Source organism: Littorina saxatilis, linkage group LG17 (genome assembly GCF_037325665.1).
Source record: "Littorina saxatilis isolate snail1 linkage group LG17, US_GU_Lsax_2.0, whole genome shotgun sequence".
NCBI lineage: Eukaryota > Metazoa > Mollusca > Gastropoda > Littorinimorpha > Littorinidae > Littorina > Littorina saxatilis.
The window spans coordinates 68,303,332-68,327,257 of NC_090261.1; the positions used below are offsets into that span (position 1 = coordinate 68,303,332).

The window sequence follows — 23,926 nt, forward strand, 5'->3', positions numbered from 1 at the left end:
ATTGGTACACAAGGTCATATTTATTGTTTTCAACGAAAAGTAGAATACTGTACTCATTTTAAACCAAACATCATCTTTGTGAAGGTTTTGTTCTACAAAAACATAAGTATTCCTGTACAGGAGAATGTAAGCGCACTCAAGCAACATGTAAAAAGGCCACAAAGTTTGCAGTGTAAACTAAGAAAAGTAAGATGAATGATGTCAGAAAGTCGCTGGATAGTCTACCGCGTGACAAGGGAGCAGGGTATACAAAAGCAAACCATTCAAACACAAGCAATGAAACAACAAACGTAAACAAGGCAATTGATTAGATAAAGCATCACATAATCAAATAATCGACAACATTTTAAATTCAAAGCACATAACTCCAACATCATTACACAAACATTGCACAACATTCATAAACATTATTGACCAATAATGTATTCACAGCGTTAGTCATGCATTGGTCGACTGCAGACTGCAGAATTGAGCATCAAAGCAGTCATAAAACACTCAATGAATGCATTCACTGAATACAAATATCTGTGAACACATTCCGTAATCAGAAAAAAATCAGGAAACAACAGGAATGATAATAATTATGTCCCTTGAAAAACATCTCACAACATCAGTCACTGTCATAGAAATAAAGAAAGGCTCCAATACACATTTGTACATTTGAAAAACATCTCACACCGGTCACTGTCATAGAAATAAAGAAAGTCTCCAATACATATTTGTACATTCTCCAAAGAGCAATGCTAGTTGTTCTCTTAATCATCTGTCTGTAGAAAGGCCTGCCCAACATCGATCCGTCCTGCGTACATGGTGACCGGCTTGGAAGCTCTGGTAGACATCCTTGTGAGTTTCTTTCAGCTGCAGCATGTCCTGGAGATACAGGTGGAGGGATTTGGTGTAGAGGTTGTGCCCTGCTGCTGCCATGAAAGGCATCATTTCATGGACAGTGGACAGATGCAGGTCCCAGTTTCCTGTGCGTTCAGCTTTGAGGAACTTGCGCAGAATGTCAACCATGTCCATGTACTGAATCCACAGTGCAGCTGTGGGGTGGCACTTGAGGGTTTGCTTTTGGCGTTCTAGTTTTAGCTGAATCGATGCGATTGTCTCATCAACGCAAACTTCTCCTAGCGGGATAGCTCCACTCATCAACAAGTCCCACATGTTGGCTGCACGGGCAAGGTCCCCATCAGGCTCCTCACATGAGACAGGAGCATCTTCATTTGCTGATGGCGCGATATCATCCACTGTCCCAGCAATTTGCACATCTTCTGGTACATCTGTGCTATCAATTTCCTCAATGGAGACGTCACTTAGTGTCACATCCAGGTCTGGGAGTGGCAGGGAGATTTTGAACGTTTGTGAGGTCAGGAGTGCGTTCAGAGCCGAGTCAACCAGAAAGTGGCCTCTAACTGCTCGGGACACTGCCTTGCCTTGAAGCATGTAGTTGACAGCTGTTGGTGCATATGTCAGTTCTAGCACCTCCTGCAGACCGCTGCCCTCCATCAAACGTCCAATGCAGCCCAAAAAGCTCATTTCCATGTGAAAACCTTCAAGCCTTAGAACAATGGAGGCCAAGTCAGCATCATCAGGTTTGTTGGCGACGATCTCATGGGCTTTCCAAAATAGGGGCTGGTCGAAAGTGAGCACTGGAGTCGAGCCATGTCTCTTTGCTTCCTTCGCCGTGAACAGCAGTGTAGAGTGAATGCAAGTCAGATCACCAGGGTTCATGTCGATCATTGGCAAGAAGAAAACGCTCGACTTACCAGGGTGACGGTCGTTGTGGACAGCCTGCATCGTTCCAGACCATGAAGGTCTTGCAGGCTTCAGCGGCCACACCACCTTCCACAAGACATCAAGGTGTATAGATGGGTCAACAGCTCGCAGGTTTTCTAGTTCCCTGTATGTAGTGTTCCCAAAGTGAACTGCCTTTGACTGGAAATACACGATGTCAATTGTTCCCTTTTCTTTTGAATCTTTGGAGGTGACATCCAACCTAGGAATAGGCGTTGTTCGTCGTGTTCCAGGAGTTGTGGTAGCAATCATTCCCATACCATGGAAAGAATTGTATCCATCCAAGGTACAGGAATTGTGATCCACATTGTCAGCCACGTATTGTAGAATCACATTCTTGGCACATCCTGGAATATCTGTACTTTGGGACACAGCTGCATTTGCCTAAAATCTCTGCACCTCTGTGTAGGAAGACGAGAAGCCCATCGCATTCAACACATCGATCAGATATCGGGAGCCAAAATGGTGGTGCATTTGGACTCCAAGTCCAATTTGAAGTGGGGCGATGACAACCCTAGGTCGAGCTGCCTGGACAATTGCTTGTCCCACAGATGCAATTTTATTGTCAGCATCTTTTTCGCTGAAAATCAAACGCAGGAAAAGCTGAAGGGACTGGGGAACAAAGTCCAGGTTGTACGCCCCTGAAGAAATATCCTCTGATGTTGGATATTCCTTGTTTGTCGTTGCAGAAGCAGCTTTTATTTCATTCTTTATCAGTGCTGCAGCAGCTTTCACCAGCTTCAGTTTTTCACTTTCGTCGTCATTAGTCTTCGGAGAATTGTAGAAATCATGAAGAATGGATTTAGCTGTTGTGCGGAATGTTACAACATTAGACTTGCCCAGAATGTTCGCTATGATGATTTTTTCATTAAATCTCTCTAAGAGCTTTTCCTTCATCCATTTGGTGGTGTAACCAACCCCTCCACTGAACTCTTGCATTTTCTCTTGCACAAGCTCTCCGATGGTGATCTGTTCGTCATCGTGGTTAATGAGATATTCTGCTGTTTTCTCAAAAACTTCAAGTTTTTCAGTGTCCGGTGGTCTACCCACACTTCGGCTTGGAGCGTTTGTCAGTGCGTATGCACCTGGCTTGTCATTATAACGTTTGGGAATTGACAGACCAAGCGCTCTGAAGTTACAGTTACAAGTTATATGGTACACAGCATCTGCTGCATGCAGGTCTCTTGCAAATTCAAGCTTTCCCTTGACGATATCTGCCCACTCATCATTTCTTTCGTCACATTTTTTCAAAATTTCAGTTTGTAAAGATAATGTTCTGACTCTGTATGCCTCATCAGGTCCACGTGTTTTGGAAAGATTTACTCGAGTCCCACAGAAAAAGCAGCAACTTGCAAAGTCAAATCTGTGTTGCTTAGATCGTGTGCTTCGCTCTCCAAGCTCAGTCTTATCGGTATCTCTGTTTTGCTGTCTTAAGTCTTTCTCGATATTATTGTCGTTGGTGTAATCCCTTCGACACTCGATATGCACCCTTTGACCAACTGTAGGCTGAACGGTTCTGTTCTGTCTTCTCTGGCTCGAATCCTTGATTCCTGTATCAACAAACAAATAACATTGCTCACTACAAACTCTTTTTTATAGACATTTCAACAGAAGCACGCAATTTGTTAACCGGCTATGACCCCACACACTTGCTTTGATAAGTCTCACTGGATGACACCCAGTAATACAACAAACTACAAATACAGCACAACATGTAAAAGAACACCAAAGGAAAAAAACAACAAAAGAACAAAAACAAACAAAATAAAAAGGACATAAAACAAACAAACAAACAAACGTTATAGTATACAGAACACTAAGAAACTCAAATTTATCATAAGAATTGAAACAAATCAAGAGAGAGAACATACTTGCACATCCTTTCTTTCCCAGGGTATTAAACTCGACGTCACATGGTTCGTTGCATATTGGACAGGTTTTTAATGGATCATCCATTGTGGTAGCCTTTGAAGTGCTGCAAGTAAAATAGTTTTCATGAACACAAATTTGTAATGTTCAACATTGATAACAGCACCACCATTAAATACCACAATAATATATAGTGCGTCCTGCATGTTACTTATGTAATCAGTTGATTCTAGAGGAAAACAACTAAAACACATGAAAATAGGAATTTTGACTGGAATGTTCAGCCATACAAATCCTTGCTAAAAGAGAGTTTTTCAGGCGGCAGTACAGACAGTAAAACCTTCAGTTAAAGTATTTTATGGAATAGTCAAACCAAAACTAACCTTCATTGTTTTAAAGTTGTAGATGACCACAAATAAACGTCCATGCAGCTCTGGTGTATCACAAAGACTGAAGTGAAAAACTGCTTCAAATAATCAAACTGTGAAGATTCCAGCAAGATGCTATCAAAGACAGGTTGTGCTGTCAGACCAGAGTTCTGGTGAGAGCATCCGGCGAGCGCGCGGTCACGGCGATCAGATTACTGATAGCCAGCCTCCCTTACCCTCTATCCAGGAACCCCCTCATCCCCCCCTCTTCCTGCTGCAGAATGGCAGGCGAGTGATGCCATGATCTCTCTGTATCGAACTTTTAATCGATCATATCTCGGCCGTGCGATCTTCAAATGGAGTCGAATTGTGTATGCATGTTAAGTGTTCCATGCTGAGCGCAGCCATTATAAAATAAATTCTTTAGGATTTAATCCTTAGTCTCCGGCAGTATGACTGAACAATATGTATATAAATTCTTTGGTGGCTGTGGCATGCACTTCAAAATATTCATATGCGTACGAGGTAGGGGGGGGGGGGGGGGGGGGTGGGGGTGGGGGGTGCGTGAATTGTTGTGGGTGTTGGATGGTGTATGCTAAATAGCGCACGCAGGAGGGGCGGTATGTTAATATGTATGCATAAACGAGAAAAGGTTGCTCGGTATTCAAAAATAGTAAGGGGGAGGGAGGGCAGACCGGGGAACCCCTGTTTTGTACCTGGAATTATCTCAAACAAACTTGGCGTATTTTCAGAAAAATGAGTGTACTCCACAAATCATTTGAACATTGATGATTCAAACATGCTTCGCACGCATCTTTTGCACTGTTAATTAAGTTTACAAATACATTTACAAATGCTTCTTTCAATGTTTAATGACAAAAGCTGTAATCATTGATCAAATGTTGAGTTATAAAGTTATTTTTAATCATTAAACAGTCCCCCAGTAAATAGAGAGGAATGAAAGGGATGCGCTTGTGAAGGAAAGTACTCGGAGAAATTTTTCTCGTGGTATTTTTTTCCTACCGACCGTACTGATTGTATTTTCAATAAAAAAGGCATACAAAATACAGCAAAATCGTATGGGTTCCCAGGTCTGCGAGGGGTATACGTGCGGCACATCACAGAGAGATACAGAAGGAGTGCAAGAGCAACCCATTTAACATACGAAAGTACCAGACAATGAAAGTTCTCAAAAAAGGGAAGCATAATCGCAAAATAGAAGGAAGATCAAAGTAGTCTAAGGGAGAGAACTGCTTAACAAGCCATTAGTGATTCAAAGACCAGTTGTCTGCTTTTTACCTCCCCTTAACTTCGCCTGGTCAGAAATTAAAGCTAATGAGATGTTAATTTCAATAAGATCGTCGAAAATAAATCATTCGCTGAATAAGTAAATCAATTATTCACTGGACAAACAGACCCATCTACACACACACAAAAATGAATCTGCGAAGGAGAAATAACATGGCTGAAACTGTTTTAAACTGATCATGGGAAAGAACAATGGAAACACACACACACACACACACACAGAAGCAAACAACACACACACTGACAAGCACACACACACACACACACACACACACACACACACACAGAAGCAAACAACACACACACTGACAAGCACACACACACACACACACACACACACAGAAGCAAACAACACACACACTGACAAGCACACACACACACACACACACACACACACACACACACACACACACACACACACACACACACACACACGCAGGGTATTAAATTCTTCCAACTACGTGCATCATATTATTGCACCACACTCCACTACACTGTAAGCAACAGTCCGTGAAGCATTCATATTTGCATATGAACAAGAAAAGCAAATACTTGATCGTCTCCCCTTCATTGAGGCAAAGTGCTTCCTTACTCATTTTGATTTGAGAATTAGAGCGGATAGCTCGAACGCAGTACCCCCCGCTATAATTCAGCACTCTTCTGCAGCCAATCAAAGCTACAGATTTCCTTTTGTGCATATTTGCTTCATATGAAATTCCTCCCCACTCAAACAAAACAAAAACAAAAAAATCTGAAACAGATGGAATGAACTGCCTGTTCCTAAATCAAGCTCTTTTGATTGCTCATGCGAGTCTAAAGTTGAAAAGTAAACCTCAAAACACACAGATTTGCAGAGAACATTCACAAACAATGCAGCATATATTACCACACAAAAATTGAGAAGAGAAATTTCAGAGAAGAAGAGAAAATTCAGAGAAGAAGAGAAATTTCAGAGAAGAAGAGAAAATTCAGAAAAGAAGAGAAATTTCAGAGAAGAAGAGAAATTTCAGAGAAGAAGAGAAAATTCAGAGAAGAAGAGAAATTTCAGAGAAGAAGAGAAATTTCAGAGAAGAAGAGAAAATTCAGAAAAGAAGAGAAATTTCAGAGAAGAGAAAATTCAGAGAAGAAGAGAAATTTCAGAGAAGAAGAAAAAATTCAAAGAAAAAGAGAAATTTCAGAGAAGAAGACAAAATTCAAAGAAGAAACAATTCAAAGAAGAAGAAACAATTCAGAAAAGAACACACAAATCAGAGAAGAAGAGAACATTCAAAGAAGACAAAATTCTGAAAATTCTGAGAAAATTCAGAGAAGAGAAAACATTCAGAGAAGAGAAAATTCAGAGAAGAATAGAAACAAATCAGAGAAAAAGAGAAAAAATTCAGAAAAGAAGAACAAAATTCAAAGAAGAAAAAATGTCAGATTCGAGACTCACGGGGATGCTGAAAGTTTCTGCAATGTACTTGAGCAGAGCGGCTTCAGAGGCGAGAAAGTCGGTGCGCCGCATCATGCCGCCCTGCACATTGCTGTACTCCTTACGCACCAGAGACGCTACAGAGTCCAACACCATCAGCTTGATCTTCTTCTGGATGAGATCCTCTTCAATACTCTGCAGCCTGACAAAGTAGTTTTGTCTGTGAGTAAATAACTTGAGCCAGCTCAACCTTAATATGCACAACACATGATATGATCAATGTGTGATCAAATCAAGATCTGTCCTGTAGTTTTCTCGGAATCACTCTACTCACATGCACACACATGTACGCATGCACACACACACATACACCACCACCCGCGTCTCGATTCCCGGTCTATCTGAAAACATTAATTAGGCAAAACTTGACAATGTAAAAATGGGCTCAATAGGAGTGAAATTGGGATAGAAAATGGGATAAAAATTGGGATAGAAATGGAGGATCGAGGACGGACAGAAAAAAGTACATGTAGGACACTTTGAAAGGTGCTAGCCCAGATTACAAACAATAAATGTTGATAATGAGAAACTGTTGAACAAATGTGTCTTTGTGTGTGTTTGTATTACGAAGCACACAAAACGCCCAAGAGCACTTCGAATTATCATTTAATGAGGATAAACTGAAAAATATGCACAAAGCATGAACATACAAACATAACTGAAAAAAGATTACATATATTTGTCACCTGTTCATTAGATTTTTACACGACTGCACGCTCACAATGTGAACCTGGCTTGCCAGCTCTTTGAGCGATGAATCATCCTGGAACTGTTGTGGCAGTCTGGTCTGAGCAATTTCCAGTAACCTGTGCAACAAGAATAAAAAGATACTCATCAGATTGTAGACACACAACCACAGGAATATGAAGCAGTTGCAACACAAACTTTTCTTCAGGAACGAACAAACAAAAAAAGATGAAATGATCAAAAGAGCGAGAGAGGAACTAAGTCAAGAAGAAGAAAAGAATATGACTGATGTTGTTTCATATCCCGGTAAAAAGTCAAAATCATGTATGTCTTTTACTGAGTTTCACATCACTGTGCCCTAGAAAGTATTCAGCAATGTTTCCCTACTGTACAAGCGTCATAATATGATGCTGTGGGCATGTATGTGTGTGTAAGCATGCGTGCAATGTGTGTACATGTGTACATGTGAGCGAGTGTGTGTGTATGCGAGTGTGTGTGCATGTTTGTGCGTGCGGGCATATGTGCAAGTATGCATGCATGCGTTTGCCTGTGTGTTTGTGAGCCAGCTCCTATGTGTGTGTCAGTGTCTGTTTGTTTCACTGACGTTTACTCTCTGCTTGTCTTTTCTTAATGTAACAAAAACAGTACCCTCCAGCTAAACTCACCTTTTAGCAGAGAAAGCACCTTCAGTATCAATGTAAACAACACCTCCTCCCAGCCCCCCATCCTCCACAGGTAATGTGGCCAGAACACTGAGCGTCATAGAGAACTGGGTTTTACCACAGCCTGCAGGGCCTGCTATCTGAAAAAAACACAGAACACTGAGCGTCATAGAGAACTGGGTTTTACCACAGCCTGCAGGGCCTGCTATCTGAAAAAAACACAGAACACTGAGCGTCATAGAGAACTGGGTTTTACCACAGCCTGCAGGGCCTGCTATCTGAAAACAACACAGAACACTGAGCGTCATAGAGAACTGGGTTTTACCACAGCCTGCAGGGCCTGCTATCTGAAAAAAACACAGAACAAAAGTGAGACATATCTAAGGCCAACAACAACAAAAAGTCCGTTTACGGTAACATAGGCAAGAAAAATAGGGTCGGTAGGTCGGGATTTTTTTTTCCAGTTATTTTCCCAAAAAACAGACTTTTTTTTTCTCCCCCAAATGCCAAAAAAATGTCTAGGGTCGCGCAAAAAAATAGGGTCGGTCGGGATACCGTAAACAGACTTTTTTTTTGTTTTGCCTAATGCCAGTCTTCTGTTAATCGGAGATTATGTTTTAACACAGACTTTTTCCGTTAAGCCTGTCCTTAATTGAGCCCAAAGCCGACTTCGCGAAGACTGCGCAAAGTCTTTTTACCAAAAATTCAGTGCTACAGCTAGCTATGTGCAGCAAGCTTTGCGAAGTATACTTCTCGTAGCTGATTTGCACAATTAATGACAGGCTTTACGCTTGCAGGGATAGCTGATTTGCACAATTAATGACAGGCTTTACGCTTGCAGGGATAGCTGATTTGCACAATTAATGACAGGCTTTACGCTTGCAGGGATAGCTGATTTGCACAATTAATGACAGGCTTTACGCTTGCAGGGATAGCTGATTTGCACAATTAATGACAGGCTTTACGCTTGCAGGGATAGCTGATTTGCACAATTAATGACAGGCTTTACGCTTGCAGGGATAGCTGATTTGCACAATTAATGACAGGCTTTACGCTTGCAGGGATAGCTGATTTGCACAATTAATGACAGGCTTTACGCTTGCAGGGATAGCTGATTTGCACAATTAATGACAGGCTTTACGCTTGCAGGGATAGCTGATTTGCACAATTAATGACAGGCTTTACGCTTGCAGGGATAGCTGATTTGCACAATTAATGACAGGCTTTACGCTTGCAGGGATAGCTGATTTGCACAATTAATGACAGGCTTTACGCTTGCAGGGATAGCTGATTTGCACAATTAATGACAGGCTTTACGCTTGCAGGGATAGCTGATTTGCACAATTAATGACAGGCTTTACGCTTGCAGGGATAGCTGATTTGCACAATTAATGACAGGCTTTACGCTTGCAGGGATAGCTGATTTGCACAATTAATGACAGGCTTTACGCTTGCAGGGATAGCCAACGCCTCAGAAGGTGGAGAAGGTTGAGCATCCTTTCTCGTGCATACATATATATACCAAAAATCTCCCAACCGCTTTCTGCGCAGAGCGAACATCTTTAGACATTTTCAAATGAAGAGCAAAAGTGCTAAAGAAAAGCGGCATGAGTGAATGTGGGGAATGAAGAGTCTGCCTTGAAGATACAGTGGAACCCCCTTGTAAGACCCCCTCTCTTTAAGACCATGTTTTCTCACATTTTCTGTTGTTTGTTTGTTTGTTCATTCATGGGCTGAAACTCCCACGGCTTTTACGTGTATGACCGTTTTTACCCCGCCATTTAGGCAGCCATATGCCGCTTTCGGAGGAAGCATGCTGGGTATTTTCGTTTTTCTATAACCCACCGAACTCTGACATGGATTACAGGATCTTTTTCGTGCGCACTTGGTCTTGTGCTTGCATGTAAACACGGGGGGTGTTCGGATACCGAGGAGAGTCTGCACACAAAGTTGACTCTGAGAAATAAATCTCTCGCCGAACGTGGGGACGAACTCACGCTGACAGCGGCCAACTGGATACAAATCCAGCGCGCTACCGACTGAGCTACATCCCCGCCCAGATTTTCTGTTCATAACCTATGTAAATTTACCTCCATTTTAAGACTCCCTCCAATTTAAGATCTGATTTTCTCCGATGTTTGGAGGTCTCAAAAGGGGTATTTGACTGTACCGTATTTGACGGATTACAAGACGCACCGCACCCCCGACTTTTAACAAAAAAATTGGGACGAGCCACGTATAGGCCGCGTCACTATATTAGCCGCCGTCGAAAAAAATATAATCAGATCGTGTCAATCAATCAAAACAACCAGGCAAACGAAAGTACGGTATTTGGCGAAATCGGCTCCGAGAATAAACAAGTGAAACAAAGAAGAAAAGTGAAAAAGTTTGAAGAAAAATATCACACACACACAATTTGTAACCAACACACACATGTAGTCCCGCCCGGAATAAGCTTTTTGGGGATGATTTACGACTTTTGCGCACATTTCGAGCAGACGAAAACACAACATGGCGGCTCTCGCTCCTCCAACTATCGTGAGACACAAAAAACCGAAATCTCGCGCGCGCGAGATCCTGATACATCCGGTGTTTCTCTGTACGCTATCTTGTCACGACGACTTGTTGACAAACGAAGATTCGCGAAAGAAAGAGAAAAGCGCCGAGTCTTGAGTAGAGAGCTAATAAAGTACCGGTAATTGCTAATCGAGCGAAATGAAAATCCGCGGCCACTTCCATTAGGTGAATGCTATTCAAGTTTAGGTAACGTTTTAGCCGCATCTTTTTATAAGCCGCAATGCGATTTTTTTTTTTAAAAAGTCGCGGCTTGTAGTCCGTCAAATACGGTAGCTTAATTCCTGTCCTAGTTAACCATATATCATATCAGCACAGATCTGTCAGGGCTTTTCATTTTGTACGTGGGCGAAGAGCATCTTTTCACTTGCACACATACAGTGGTACCTGTGATGAAAGGACACCCTTGGGACCAGCCCAAATTGTCCCAACAATGCAGGTGCCCTGTCATGACCCGTATAATTTGGTCAAGGTAATAGCCATAGGGACGAGAGAAGGTGTCATCCCTTGAGAGGTGCCTCACATTTCAGGTACCACTGTACCAAAAAGTACAGCCTAGCTGCAACATAGATTTTAATTTTTTTATTAATTTCAGAACTGAAACCTGGTGACTGTCCAAATGGCAGACAATACCAAGGGGAGGTTTACTGTTGTGACAGCGTGACATAGTAGTCTCCCTTCACAGCAGACTCTGCAGCGTTGTGTGCAGGCGAAGAGCGCGAGCTATTATAGTAGCTCCACGTTTCTTCTACGTCGCCGGCTAGACGCCTGTCAATTGTACAGCTCTGTTTGTGATGGGGTCTGGCTGCTGTCTCCTTGTATGCTCTTGGGAACTTTTGCATTTGTTTGTTTGTTTGTTTGTTTGTTTGTTTGTTTGTTTGCTCAACGCCCAGCCGACCACGAAGGGCCATATCAGGGCGGTGCTGCTTTGACATATAACGTGCGCCACACACAAGACAGGAGTCGCAGCACAGGCTTCATGTCTCACCCAGTCACATTATTCTGACACCGGACCAACCAGTCCTAGCACTAACCCCATAATGCCGGACGCCAGGCGGAGCAGCCACTAGATTGCCAATTTTAAAGTCTTAGGTATGACCCGGCCGGGGTTCGAACCCACGACCTCCCGATCACGGGGCGGACGCCTTACCACTAGGCCAACCGTGCCGGTAACTTTTGCATACCCATGGCAGCTTTTATAGGGCTAATAACTTAGCTCTAAAACTCTCAACCCTGTTTGACTGGCATTGCCTCCAAAGGCGATTGTTGCGCTTCGTGCACTGGGTTACATTAGGATCATACCTCAGTCATAGTAGCAGTAGGAATCCCTCCATGTAAAACTTTGTCCAAATCAGGCAGCGATGTCGCGAAGAAGGTGCCACCTCTCTCTCTGGACTTGAGGAGGTGGAGAGCCTGTAGGTTTGACAACCAACAAGGTGTAACTCACACGCCACAAAGACCGCTAAATATTATAAGGTGAGGACAAAACAAATTCAATGTTTCTGATTCCCCGTCTGACACTAAGACAAAACTCGGTTTTGCAGACTTCCTACAAGGAAATTAACTCTTCTCCGACAACCATGCAGGGGACACCACTCTCATGATTTCTGGCCAATAAAAACCCACATGCTTCTGTGTTAATAAAATAAAAACTTCAATCAAAAAACAAATACAAAAAGTAACTTATCCACAACCCTATCTATTTTTCCTTGTCATCAGAAACATTTTATTTTATGGGGGGATGGGGAGGGGGGAGGGGGGCAGGGAGAGGGGGGCAGGGAAAGGGGGGGGGGCCTTATCAAACATACTGTGAGAAGGGATATATACGACTGTGAGACCACCACATGCACTTGACACATTAAAACCATTATAAAAATCACGACCCACCGGACTACCCATCATCATCATCACCGTGGCAGGTGAGACGCCTAAGATACACAGCATCTTGGAGCTGGTCATAGAGTCATATGACATCATCATCTTCATCATCCTCAGACTCAGCGTGATAGGTTTGACATCATCATCATCATCAAACTCACTGTGACAGGTTTGACGGCCTGGGACAAACAACATCTGTGAACCAAGTCATGGACAGTCAGACCCGATCGTCCACTCAGCTTCATTAGTTCCAATGGTGACTTGGCCAAGACATCCTGCAACACCTTGCAATAATTGTGCTTTCTGTTCTTAGACTTCACAAACAACTATTTGCATATATTTGGTGTGATTTGCACTGGGCTTCTCTTTTAAAATTTTGCAAATTTGTTGACATGCTTCTTCTTCTTCTTCCATTTAACGCCCAGGGTCAACATTCTGACTATTAGTGGCGCATTGAGACTTAATGCCGTGTGAGATGGAATTTTTTTTTTTTTTACTTTATTCCAAGTCCCACGGGTATTTGATGGACATTTTTATCTATGCCTATACAATTTTGCCAGGAAAGACCCTTTTGTCAATCGTGGGATCTTTAACGTGCACACCCCAATGTAGTGTACACGAAGGGACCTCGGTTTTTCGTCTCATCCGAAAGACTAGCACTTGAACCCACCACCTAGGTTAGGAAAGGGGGGAGAAAATTGCGGCCTGACCCAGGCCTGAACACGCAACCTCTCGCTTCCGAGCGCAAGTGCGTTACCACTCGGCCACCCAGTCCACTTTAATTGGTCCCTGTTGCATAGCACACACGCACACACACACACACACACACATATTGAGACACACACACACTGACACACGCACAAACACACACACACACACACTGCACACACACACACACGTGACACACACACACACGCACGCACACACACACACACACATATTGAGACACACACACACACACTCACACACACACACACACAACACACACTCTGTATCTGTAGGTTACGTCGCTAGCATCCAGATTGCTGGCTTTTCACACTTAAACATACACACACTGACTTACAGCGCAAGTGGTAAGGCCTTGACGAGCCAGTCTCTCCTTTAATTCATCAGAGATGTCAAGTCGCTGAAGGCGCTTCGCAGCCATCCTTCATCCTGAAATTTTGATTACGCGCGTTGCACCTTTCGTCTGCTTCGGGGAAGACTGCGGCCAAAGGGAAGTAACTTCCATTGAATCTAATGTCGCCTTAAATATGCGGAATTCGCTCCCTTGCTCCATTAAACCACTAAAAACAAAATGGACACTATTCCTTATTCAAAAAAATAAGAAGGCTTCATTTGACAAAGATTAAGAACCGATTCACAAAAAATAGTTTTGCTGTCAGAACGCTGTTTGGATTACCGTCACGGGACCGCTCTTTACCCAATGTTCAAAACGCTTGAGTAACAACAACAATTCTGATAGGCTGACTATTTGCACCATTTTGGTTATTAAAAACCATGCAAATGTGGTTTTCGCTCTCTGTTGAATGGTGAATCACGCAATTTCTTTAAATTTTCAATGAAATTGTTTATACCCTAATTTGGGGATTAAAACAAGGATTTAAAACTGGGTTGCTGATTTTCTCTGAACTTGTAAAAGGTCATGTGATCTTGTTTGCGCTGTTCTGTCTATTGGTCATGTTGCCTAAATATGAGTATGCCTTCATGATTTTGCGCAATAAAATCGCAATATTGAGAGAAGCTGAATATGCGAAAAGAACTCTTGTGTCAGATATGCCATAAAAAATGCATTCAGTTTGTTACTCTGAGCTGAACTACTTCAGACATTTACAAAATATTCCATATTTTTCTTCAGCCGGCAGATCTTCCGGAACAGCTGGCAAAATGGCGTCCCATGTGTTCTACTAGCCGGCGTTTGAGGAAACGCATTTATCGACCAATCATTTCTTCGTGGATTGTCGTCGACAGATTTTTCAAGGAGCTTTCAGCTGCTCAAAACAAAGACCTTGTATGTGCACTGGTGTCTCTATTTGTGCGATATTACTGTGCTTATTGTAGTTTTGTCGTATCTGCTCAATGCATTTTGCAGCCATTTGGCGCGTATTTCGCCGTTTGGTGACGCGCATTTCGTCGATGTTCTTGTCTGTCGTCTGCGAAGACAGCAACTGCCATTAGCAGATCTGCTGTCCTTTCTTTCCAGTAGCAACACTGTTCAAACAATTCGCTGTTGCATAGTTATATGTGCGGTCATGTGCCCAAAATAAGGGATGCTGTACGAGGTGAACATCGGGATTGCAATCGTAGGCGTAAATGGATTGCAGTTGCAAAACAAGACAGTGCTGCTATCGTTCCTTTGCATGTATTTATGTCGTGTTCTTCCATTAATGTATTGGTCCGCCACTGTTAAGGCAGCGACCGTTTCGTTTTTGTTGCATTTCCGTGACTTGTAATTTACTGCAGAGTTATAACTTATAATCGAGGAGCCATTGCACAAGGCTTTGACAAAGGGAAGTCACTGCATTTTTTTATCTCCACACCCCTGACCTACACAATCCATGGTGCTGAACTGTGTATGCAAGAAACACTCAAGATTTGAGTGGTGAAATGAACTAAGAACTGTTCAGTCTCAAGTCACTTGTGCATTTTGAATACATGTACGGTCAACAGGGTACTTATTTTTTCCGAAAACCTCCACAAGCCCCTGAAAATCCCTATTGAAATGAAGTTTAAATTTGATTTGCTTTTCATGACCTCATTACCATACATAACACTCATTCAATGTTCAGGCCTGGGAATGATACGCCTTTCGTCGTAAATATGACGAAGTCCTTTTCTAATTGTGTAAGAAAAGAGCCTCCGTGTGCCCTTAAAAATGCTTAAAACGCAACATTTTCCCGTCAGTACGCCCAAACCACTTTTACTCATTCCCAGGTCTGAATGTTGGTTTGTTGATTGCAGCATCCATCTCAAAGTTCAGGGGAGTTGACTTTTGCGCGTCGGTAATACCTGACTTTATACCAGTGCATTTGAATCATTTGGTTTAAACAGCGTTTCATTCAAAAATTCATAGAAACAATATATAATGAGCATGTTTAGAATCAGAAACAGTCAGCTTATAGTGGTGATCCCATGAAGAAATAATGGTTTGTACCTTAGAAGCATTTGTGCTAATAATTCTGAGTGCTTTATGTGACTTTATGCCTTTTGAATTATTCCATGGAGTTTTTGTTGTGAGGCCACCCCCTGCGGGTTAGGGGGAAGAATTTACCCGATGCTCCCCAGCATGTCGTAAGAGGCGACTAACGGATTCTGTTTCTCCTTTTACCCTTGTTAAGTGTTTCTTGTATAGAATATAGTCAATTTTTGTGAAGATTTTAGTCAAGCAGTATGTAAGAAATGTTAAGTCCTTTGTACTGGAAACTTGCATTCTCCCAGTAAGGTAATATATTGTACTACGTTGCAAGCCCCTGGAGCAAATTTTTGATTAGTGCTTTTGTGAACAAGAAACAATTCACAAGTGGCTCTATCCCATCTCCCCCCTTTCCCCGTCGCGATATAACCTTGGTGGTTGAAAACGACGTTAAACACCAAATAAAGAAAGAATGTTGTGAGGCCGTGTTCAGTGTCTCTCTGTCCAACCATCCTTTTCTGTCTTGGTGTGGAATTTTTTGTTTAATATGGAGGTTCGATCAGATAAACAAAACATTATGATCTGGACATTAGTCATTACAAACAGAACATTATAAACTGACCGAAATCAGTAACTTGATGAAATTTGTTTTCTTGTGTAGAGCCTGGTACTGAGTGCTAGAGCGGGTTGAGGGAGACAGAGGAGAATGGAGAAGGAGGGAGAGACGGTGAAGGAGGAGATGTCGGCAACACCGGGGGGAACTGACAAGGCTGCGGCTGAATCGGGCGGCAGTGGCGGGGGCTCTGGAGGAAAGGTAAGTCAACAATAGGAATAAATTATGTTCGGAAATAACTCTGTCAGGCAGACCTTTCGGGACATTCATGATCCATAACAATAGACGAATTCCAAAAATAACTGTTGGGTTGTGAAGGAGTGAATATTTTTGCTTTTAGTGAGTCAAACTTTCCGATGTTACATTATATTTATAGGCCAGTCACTAGCCCGGGATGTGTTTGAAACATATGGACAAGGAGCATGTGTAGAAAATTTGCTTCATTAAAAGCAAGAGTGTTCACTCTTTCACAACCCATACAAACCTGACAGGTATTACTGGAGTTGGTCTGTTGTCATGCAGACCTGTTTACCCATACGATTTCGCCGTATTTTGTACGCAAAGTTGCCAAGGATACGACCAATACGTTTGAAGAGAAAAAAAATATGACGGTCGTAATAAAATCAAGTTCGATCGTGACGCATGATCACTAAATGGAAGAAGAAGAAAAAATCAAAAGTAGGTTGCCAAACCTATTCTCGCGATAGCTCAGTGGATAAAATCCAGCTTTGACGATTGGTCAACGTGATATGACGAGATTTTATCTGCCGCCATTGTTGTCGTCGAGTCCAGCACGTTGACGAAAATGTCAAAGCGAAAAGCAGTAACGTATAACGCCTAAACACTTCTTAAAACGGACAATGTTATTGCTGCCCTTGAAGCAATAGCTCACGAACGTTTCTTGTGAGTTGCAAAATACTCTCAATATTTTGACAATACGCTGAATCTTGGTGAAAAGTACACCAAAATCAAAGTGTGGGTAAACAGGTCTGGTCATGGATGATGCATGTCCCGAAAGGTTTGTAAAATAGACAATGGTTAGGAATAACTCTGTTAACGCTTTCGCTGCCAATCAAAACTTGCTTATGTGCATTCCTGACTGCCAGGGAATATTGGAGTTCGGGGTGTAATAATTCACAAAAAATTCTAGTTCCAAACTGGCAGTAGGTAAGTAAAACCTATGTTATTTTTAAAGGAAATTGAAGCAAGAATCTGTTTTTAGTGTCTAATCATAGAAATAATAATTAGTTTGGCTTATAATGATGTTTAAATATGAACTTTTGAAAAATCAGTCCGGCGCATCTTCCGGTGCCTGTGGATCAAACACAGGTGGCTGTTTTGCTTGCTCCAAGAAAGGATTATAATCACGATCATCTACCTGTTTCCAACGAATTGTCCGAAAGATCTCCCCCTTCCCCTGTCAGTATCCATAATCATTTGCACCGCCTGTAGCGTCAGTCCGGCTTTGTTTTTCCCTACTAGGGCCCGGTCGACTGTCACCGTTAGCCATTTTGACGAGTCGAGATTTCTCTCCCCTACCCTGTCGCCAAGGCCGAAAATAGCCTTCAGACACAAAACCGCGTCACCATTAAATTACATATCTTTACCCAACTCACAAATAGCAATTAACTCTAGTTCAGTGCTGGTTACGCTGTACGCGCCCCTTGGTAACAAGGGCGACCACTCTAAAAAAGAAAGTGATCAATCCCATAATGCCAGACTATTACCAGTCTGACTTCCGCATGCGTGCGCATATGCCGCCATCTTATCATTCTACACTCAGCGTTCAACAAGACTGGTCGCTTATCAAGTACGCTCCGGCTGTTTTCAGCCTTGTTTCTTTGTCTACGGACTTTGGCTTCGCCCCTTGGTCTGCTGCTGAGCTTTATCTTCACCTTTGCTGTTATTTGGTGAGATCTTTCTTGTTTTATGAAAACTTTGGCGACGTTTTGTCGCGTGTTTGCGAACTTGTATGATTTTTTCTAGTAAGAAAATTTTCGTGAGTTCGTTTTGCCATGGCGGAGAACGCCAAGAATAAACCTAGTTTGAGACAGACTACTGCTGCAGCGTCTCCTACTAGGAAATCCTCCTCGTCTAGAAAGAATAAGAGCGCTGGACAAACCGCCGTTTCACTTTCAGAACCGGGAATTGAAAAATGTTTTGATAAAAGATGTTTGTGTGTCGGGGGCATCTGGTGATTCAGGTGTTTCGCCCTCCGACATTGCGTCGTTACTTCTGACGATTAGCGCACAGGTTTCGACTTTGGCTGCGGACTTGACGGCAACAAAAGCTGAACTCCGTTCTCTTCCGACTGGCGTCTTCGATATTACATCTTTGGGGAAGATCCGGTCTTTGCCTTCGGCTTCCACTTCCGGTTCCACCTCCGCTTCCGCAACTGTTTCCGCTTTGGGTTCAACTTCCGTTGTCCAAGCGGATGTGCACTCTTCGCAGCATGACGGTGGTCTGGTCGTCTCGTGTCCATGCTGCATGAGCCTGGGCTTGTTAAAGGTATGTCTGGCACTGGTGGTTTGCGAACACAGGAGGAAGTAGCCCTAGATTGTGGCGAAAGTTCCGAAACTCCCGCTGTCAGTGCGCGAAATGCGCGGTCAGTAAGGGTTAGGAGCCCTGTCGTTCGTAAGGATTTGTTGTCACCCATTCATACTGATTCGGGTTTTCAATCATTTCCTCTTCCGCCCGGGGGGCAGGAAGTTGATGAGGCTAGGGCTGACCAGTCGCGTCTCTCTATGGCTCATCTACCTGACTACGATGGCGAGCAGGAAGTAGAGTTTGATGAGGGTGCTTCCACGGTGGTGGAGGACACCCAGCTTAGCGTGCCGTTGAAGTTGTCGAGCGCGGTGGCGTCGGCAGCTGAGACGGCATTCAAGTACTTCCCGGAAGGGGTGGTTCGGAGCAAAGAGAGACTTCCTCCACCCGCTTCCGCTTTTGACGACTTCCGGTCTTCCAAGATTCAGAAGGATCAGTTCCGGTTCCGGGAGTCGTCATCTGTTGCCTATGTTATGGCAAATGTGTTCAAGGGAAAGCAAACTCAGGTTCTTCCGTTGTTGACACAACGTGGAGACGCACCTGAGGATGTGATTCCTTGGTTGGCGAAGGCGGGGGAGCGTTCTGTTTATGGGATTCAGAAACTCAGGATTACCCCACGACCTATCAATTTGGTTGAGCCGTTTGCGTTGCCCACAACAGTGCTTCCGATTACTCCGGAATTGACATCGTTGCGGGAGGACGGCTACGCGAGCAACAGGGTTGTCCCGTATACGGACGCTTCTCTTATGGCTTTGGAGGAAGCAGGCAGAGCTCAGCTTGAGCTGACCTCCGTGTCAGAGTCGTTACAGCGGGCTCTTTCGAGGTCAATCGCGACATCGTTGGACCCCTTTGAATTTCGGTTCGATGCTTCGGCACTTGATGTTTCTTCCCTTTTGGTCACTTTGGCGAAGGTGACGAGGGAACAAATGACGATCTCCGCTAACCTCTATGCACATGCTGTGCATTCCAGGAGGGCAGCGTTCTTGACAGGTTCGAGGATTAGCAACAAATCCACGATCGAGAACTTAAAGGTGTCACCTTTCTCGGAGGGCTCGCTGTTGGGCCAGTCTTCTTTAGACGTGTTGCAAAAGGAGACTCAGAACGCGAGAGACTTGGCCATCGCAAACATTGCTTTCCAGGGTCAGTTGTCTCAGAGCAAGCCTACTCCTCAGTCTCAGGCTCAGTCGTCGAGCTATCCTCAGACTTCTTCGTCTGGGGGTGGTAAGACAAATACGCAGTCTTTCGCCTCTAAGGGTAGGGGCCGTGGAGCGCCGTACCCTAAGAGGGGACAATCGTTCGGCGGTTCCAGGGGGTCGGGGCACAACCCTCACCCCCAATAGAGCTCCCCCGAACCTCCCATCCCGGTAGCCCCCGCACTGGTTGTAGCGGGCGGCCCGTCCAGGGCACTCACTTCCTGGCTGCAACTGGTGGTCAGCAAGTGGGTTACCGGGATAGCGCGGTCGGGGTTCCGACTTCTCTGGTCAGGGGGATAGGCTCCTCTTACCAGGATAATGTTGCCTTGCCTAGCTCCAAACATCTCGCTCCTCTCGCTTCACGGAGAGAATCTGGCCAGAGTACTAGCTTTGATATCTCTCAGTCTTGTAGACACTTCTTACCGCTTTCTAAATCGGTGCGTTTCTTGGCGCATACCGCTGTCAGTGGTTTGCCAGAAGGGCACATCGAACGTCCTGGCGGACTCTCGGGGCAGGGGAGACAAGGAGATCCACTTAGATTGGATTCTGTTTCTGCGGTTCCTTCACTGGGTTTGGACAATCTTGAAGGTTTTGAGGAGATTCGATTTGGAGAGACCAGCGCTGGTTCTGGGTGCCCCATTTTGTTCAAACCAGCGCTGGTTCCTGGACTTACTGCGACTGGCGGTTCAACCGCCTATCCCCATCGCAGTAAGAAAGGGAGAACTCTTGCAGCCCCGGTCAGGCATCCCGCAAGAGAATCCTCAGGTTCTAAACCTACAAGGATGGATTCCGTCAGAAGCTCTTTGCTTAAGGCAGGGGCATCTTCTGCCACTTTAAATTTTGTTAAACATGCACATAGGGAGTCGACCAGCTCGGTCTACTCTTCTCACTGGTCTTCATGGGTTAAATGGTGTGATCTTAACAGGGTTAAGCCCTTGGCACCAAGATCGATGCAGGTAGCCAATCATTTAGCCTGGCTAGCAGAACAAGGCGGATCTTCGTCTGCCCTTCGTGTTAGAAGGTCCGCTATTTCCTCAACGCTTAAGCAACTGGGTCACAAGATCACTCTTGATGGAGTTATTTCTAGCGTTATTAAGGGTGCCTCCCTTAAGGCCGCTCGCGCGAAGTCACCGCTCCCTGCCTGGGATTTGTTTCTTGTTTTGAGATTTTTGGCTTCAGACGAGTTTGAACCCATTCAGTCAACCAGCTTGGTTAATTTGACACGCAAGGCAGTTTTCTTAATTTTGCTCACTACATCTCGTAGAGGAAGCGAGGTTCATGCCTTATCCGGATTAGCTAAAGATATCTCAACCGAAAAAGATGGTTCTATATCTCTTAAATTTAGGCCAGAATTTTTAGTTAAAAATCAGAAACCATGCCAAATTTCACCCATCATTATTATTCCGCCCTTGAGCAACATTCTTGCTCCTGGAGACCCTGATATTGTTAACTGTCCAGTGAGAACGCTCAGCAGTTATCTGTCTCGAACTCGGAACATTCGCTCAGAAGGTCAAAAGTTGCTTTTTATTTCGCTTAACACAGCAAGGTGTAAAGACATTGCGAAAGTGACATTAACCAAGTGGGTCTCCACGTTGATCAGGCAAGCTTATGCCTGGTGACAAATTCAGTCTGGAGAAGTTAGGGCTGTTCTTCCCTTGACTTCAGCGAGAACGCACGAGGCAAGGGCATGGGCCTCCTCTGTGGCAGTACTCCGATCAGGCCGTCTGGCCGAAGTATTGGAGGCAGCCTATTGGAGATCGGAGGATGTTTTCGTAAACTATTACCTCAGAGACATCTCCTCCTTGAGACAGGACGGCAGTTCCGCGCTACCTGCTATGGTAGCCGCAGGACAAGTCCTACTTTCTTGATTTTCGGTAAGTACCCGCCACCTATAGTAGCAATCTGCTATTTGTGAGTTGGGTAAAGATATGTAATTTAATCCAAAATTTTATAAATAAATTTTCATTTAATTGATATACTTACCCAACTCACAACGTTTATTCCCTCCCACCTCCCCGCTGTGGTTGGTACTGGGGTCTAAAAAAGAGTGAGTTGGGCTTCGTTTTGAATGATAAGATGGCGGCATATGCGCACGCATGCGGAAGTCAGACTGGTAATAGTCTGGCATTATGGGATTGATCACTTTCTTTTTTAGAGTGGTCGCCCTTGTTACCAAGGGGCGCGTACAGCATAACCAGCACTGAACTAGAGTTAATTGCTATTTGTGAGTTGGGTAAGTATATTAATTAAATGAAAATTTATTTATAAAATTTTGGATTTATGTTTATTCATGAGAATGAGGTATCCTACCAAGCCATTGGCTGCTATTTGTGTGTCAGCAGTGACGTAGCATTTCTGGAAAATCGCGGAACGGAGAAGACGGGTTTACCCGTCCTAAGGCGCTGCGGCTGCACAAGCGCATGACGGGTATACCCGTCATAAGGCAGTCAAGTGGTTAAGGGGTTTACATAGCTGCCAACCCTCCCAGAATAATTTGTGAAAGCAGCCTCTTATTTTGGGACAAAACCAGAGAAACAAGAGGCGAAGCCATCAAGGCTCACGTAAGAAATCGACAAACAGTAACACAAACTCAATCACTCCGACAGACACACACACACACACACACACACACACACACACACACACACACACACACACACACACACACACACACACACACACACACACACACACACACAGAAAGAGCATAGGTGAAACTGTGCAAGAAAGCGAGACACTAGATCTAGATCTGTCTGTCTGCATGTAGCCTACTTACAAGGACACGACTGCCAACCAGTCTCGGCGCGCTCAAAATAATAATGACCGAGACTTTCAGTACTTCCTTCGCGTGACGTCTAACCCTCTTACGTCATAATGTGACGTCAATGTAATGTGACGTCTTCAAATGTTAGAGTTTCTACCATAGACATACACACGCACAGACGCACGCACGCACGCACAGACAGACAAAGTTACGATCGCATAGGCTACACTTACGTGAGCCAAAAAACCGCACTGGTTAACAGAGACCAGCCAAGTCGATGTGCGCATGTACGGAAAATATGTCGTACTTCTTTCCGGTTTTGGCCTTCTAGAAAATGACCTCCGATCTGCATATTTCTAGAATTCATCTACTCAAGGTTACTTTTCAAGGTGTAGCTCATTGGGAATAATTTATGGTGACAAGTTCTTGTCATTATGTCCGATCTGCATATTTCAAGAATTCATCTACTCAATGTTGAAGGGTCATTTTCAAGGTGTAGCTCATTGGGAATAATTAATGGTGACAAGTCATTGTCAAAGTAAATGAGCTCCCATCTGCATATTTCTGGAATTCATCAACTCAATGTTGAAGGGTCATTTTCATGCTTCATTGAACAGGGGGCCCGGTAGCTCAGTTGGTAGAGCACTGGACTTGTGATCGAAAGGTCGCAGGTTCGAATTCGGGCCGGGACGGACACGGGTCAACTTTATGTGCAGACCCAGAGACAGGAGCCATGTCCCACCCCCGTGTCATCACAATGGCACGTAAAAGACCTTGGTCATTCTGCCATAAGTGCAGGTGGCTGAATACACCTAAACACGCAGACACCTGGGTAGCGCGACTCCGTTGCTGCTAGCTTTCCACTGGGAGGAAGCGACCCGAATTTCCCAGCGATGGGAGAATAAAGTAATGAAAATGAAAAATGAAAATGAAAATGGATGGCTGTTTGGTGAAAGGTCATCTGATGGTATTGTTGGCTCACGTAAGTGTAGCCTATGCGATCGTAACTTTGTCTGTCTGTGCGTGCGTGCGTGTGTATGTCTGTGGTAGAAACTCTAACATTTGAAGACG

General features: G+C 43.9%; 2 protein-coding genes across 5 annotated transcripts in view; one reads left to right on the plus strand and one right to left on the minus strand.

Annotated features, from left to right (window-relative positions):
* LOC138952306 (DNA repair protein RAD51 homolog 2-like) overlaps nucleotides 1-13,902 on the minus strand; it is a 77,519-nt gene extending 63,617 nt beyond the window's left edge. The window contains exons 1-6 of one of the 2 annotated variants that reach the window (XM_070323943.1): nucleotides 13,672-13,902; nucleotides 12,770-12,892; nucleotides 12,033-12,143; nucleotides 8,160-8,296; nucleotides 7,494-7,613; nucleotides 6,769-6,949 (exon numbers count right to left, since the gene is read on the minus strand). In XM_070323943.1, the coding sequence (XP_070180044.1) occupies nucleotides 6,769-6,949; nucleotides 7,494-7,613; nucleotides 8,160-8,296; nucleotides 12,033-12,143; nucleotides 12,770-12,892; nucleotides 13,672-13,755 (756 nt within the window). In that variant the 5' untranslated portion in view covers nucleotides 13,756-13,902. The remainder of the gene's footprint in view (nucleotides 1-6,768; nucleotides 6,950-7,493; nucleotides 7,614-8,159; nucleotides 8,297-12,032; nucleotides 12,144-12,769; nucleotides 12,893-13,671) is intronic. The other variant, XM_070323944.1, reaches the window with a different exon arrangement.
* Nucleotides 13,903-14,485: 583 nt separating this feature from the next.
* Nucleotides 14,486-23,926, plus strand: part of LOC138952311 (poly [ADP-ribose] polymerase tankyrase-like) — a 110,104-nt gene continuing 100,663 nt past the window's right edge. For all 3 annotated transcript variants that reach the window (XM_070323948.1, XM_070323950.1, XM_070323949.1), the window contains exons 1-2: nucleotides 14,486-14,619; nucleotides 16,403-16,555. In XM_070323948.1, coding sequence (XP_070180049.1) covers nucleotides 16,448-16,555 — 108 coding nt within the window. In that variant the 5' untranslated portion in view covers nucleotides 14,486-14,619; nucleotides 16,403-16,447. The remainder of the gene's footprint in view (nucleotides 14,620-16,402; nucleotides 16,556-23,926) is intronic.